Genomic DNA, 2,500 nt, shown 5'->3' on the forward strand with positions numbered 1-2,500 from the left:
TGGATAGATGGGTGGGTGGATGGATGGATGGGTTGATAGGTGGGTGGGTGGGTGGATAGATGGGTAGGTGGATGGATGGGTTGATAGGTGGATGAGTGGGTCGGTGGGTGGGTGGGTGGATAGATGGGTGGGTGGATGGATGGATGGGTTGATAGGTGGATGAGTGGGCCGGTGGGTGGGTGGGTGGGTGGGTGGATAGATGGGTAGGTGGATGGATGGGTGGGTGGATGGATGAGAGGGTATATGAATGGATGGATGGATGAGACGATGAGTGGATCGATGGATGGAGTAAAAGATGAGTGAATGGATGGATGAGACGATGAGTGGATAGATGGATGGAGTAGAAGATGAGTGGATGGATGGATGAGAGGATGAGTGGATGGATGGATGGATGGGAGGGTAAATGGATGGATAGATGAATGGGAGGGTATATGAGTGGATGGATGGATGAGAGGATGAGTGGATCGATGGATGGAGTAAAAGATGAGTGAATGGATGGATGAGACGATGAGTGGATAGATGGATGGAGTAGAAGATGAGTGGATGGATGGATGAGAGGATGAGTGGATGGATGGATGGATGGGAGGGTAAATGGATGGATAGATGAATGGGAGGGTATATGAGTGGATGTATGGATGAGAGGATGAGTAGATGGATGGATGGATGGGAGGGTAAATGGATGGGTGGATGAATGGGAGGTTATATGAGTGGATGGATGGATGGATAGACTGACTGATGGTTGGGTGCGTGAATGGGTGCTTGCATGACGGATGAACGCTTGCATTTATACATGTTACTTGGAAAGGAATACAAGTCGAATAGTTAATAATCACATGGACGCTTTATGTCTGTCTGTGTCTGGGCATGTGTGTGTCTGCGTCTGTGTGTGTATGTGTATGTATCTGTCTGTATGTGTATACGTGCCAGCGAGAGAGCATACGCGTGCATGGCCGTGGAGCGCGAGCGAGCGACGCCGAGTGCATGGCCGCATGCGTTCGTGGTGTGCGGGGACTGACAGGTTGTAATCCCCCGTGCAGCGAAGGGCGCGGCGTGCCCCGCATGGGCGGCAGGGAGGCGGAGGGCGGCCCGCCTCCCTCCACACCACGCCGCAACACACCACTTCCTCTACTAACACCGTCCCGCCCCACCACCACCACCACCACCACCATCACCACCACCACCTCCACCAGCAGCAGCAGACGGCGGCGGCGGCGGCGGCAGCGGCTGCGGCGGCGGCCCAGGAGGGCGTGGAGGTTCGGGGGCTGCAGGGCGTGAGCGCGGGGGAGCTGCTTGGTAAGACTCACGAGGAGCTGGTGCTGCTCCTGATCCAGCTGCGGCGCCACCACTCGGCGCTCCAGGCGGCCCGCCACCACGCCCGCCTCGAGAGAGACTCGCAGGTACGCCACGCCGCCCGCGCACCACCCAAACAGAGTGTCTAGGCATCCTGATTGTATACGAGTCAGTGGATTTTTTTTAATCATAGGGATTTTTTCTTAATTTAACGCCGCATATAACCCGACTAATGCGACGCCTCGGGCACTGCTAACAGCCTGCCACCTCGGGGGCGCCTGTCCCTCTAACACCTCGGCGACGCACACTTCGTCAGGGGGCTCTTCGGAGCCGCTCCTGTGGGCCGGAAGTTTATTAGGTTTATATAGAAGTCTATCCTGGATCGGAGTTTGTTTTATTATCATTATAGATTTATTTTTTCATGTTACGTAGGTTTTTACAATTGTTTTCCCCCAGTGTGCCATCGAATTTAATACGAATTTCTTTTTATGTAGATTTTTTTTTAATTCCCGTTTTTTCATTATTATTATTATTTTTAATGATTATGGCTTTATATGCTAACAACACACGCTTTCTTTGCTGCTTTGTCTTTAGTAAGAAATGTAGTTGCCTGGTTTTGTCTGGTATTATGCATGTCTTTTTCTTTCTTTCTTTAGTTTTTTTCTTTTGCATGATTTGGGCTTTCGTTGCATGTTGCTGCTTTTGATGCCATTACTGTTTATTTAGTTAAAATTACACCATAGGTAAACATGGTTACATTATTACATTCACCTACATTTTTTTTCAATTATAGTTAACTCTTATGTTTGCTGTTATTGTTATTATTACTACTATTATTATTATGTATTTATATTTTGCTGGAATTGAGCATTATTCTTCCTCCTTTTTTAATGTATATATGAATGTAAACGAGATATCGATCATGCATTTTCAGCATTGGTTTCAAATGGCCTTTTGACTAGAGAGAGAAAAAATATAACTTTTTGCAATATAATTGATTTTTTTATGCATGTTGTGTTTTTTGTGTGTGAAATGAGTGACGGCTGTTTATTTTTTTTATTCTTCCTTTTTGGTTTGCCATTTTATAAGGTCCTTTTATGTGTATATATGTTACTAAACTGATCCCTGGCTATGAAAAAAATATCTTATATATATCTAGGACTATTTTGTTCATGTGTTTCAAATAGTAAGGGGATTTGTTCATCGGTTA

The 2,500-nt window shown here is 46.8% G+C and overlaps 1 protein-coding gene across 14 annotated transcripts in view; it reads left to right on the forward strand.

Annotated features, from left to right (window-relative positions):
- Nucleotides 1-2,500, forward strand: part of LOC113815219 (uncharacterized) — a 359,930-nt gene that overhangs the window by 331,930 nt on the left and 25,500 nt on the right. For 11 of the 14 annotated variants that reach the window (XM_070122026.1, XM_070122023.1, XM_070122034.1 and 8 more), the window contains one exon: nucleotides 1,191-1,397. The exons of 2 other annotated variants lie outside the window; for them this stretch is intronic. In XM_070122026.1, coding sequence (XP_069978127.1) covers nucleotides 1,191-1,397 — 207 coding nt within the window. The remainder of the gene's footprint in view (nucleotides 1-1,190; nucleotides 1,398-2,500) is intronic. One more of the 14 variants, XM_070122025.1, reaches the window with a different exon arrangement.

Source organism: Penaeus vannamei, chromosome 5 (assembly GCF_042767895.1).
Source record: "Penaeus vannamei isolate JL-2024 chromosome 5, ASM4276789v1, whole genome shotgun sequence".
Classification (NCBI taxonomy): domain Eukaryota; kingdom Metazoa; phylum Arthropoda; class Malacostraca; order Decapoda; family Penaeidae; genus Penaeus; species Penaeus vannamei.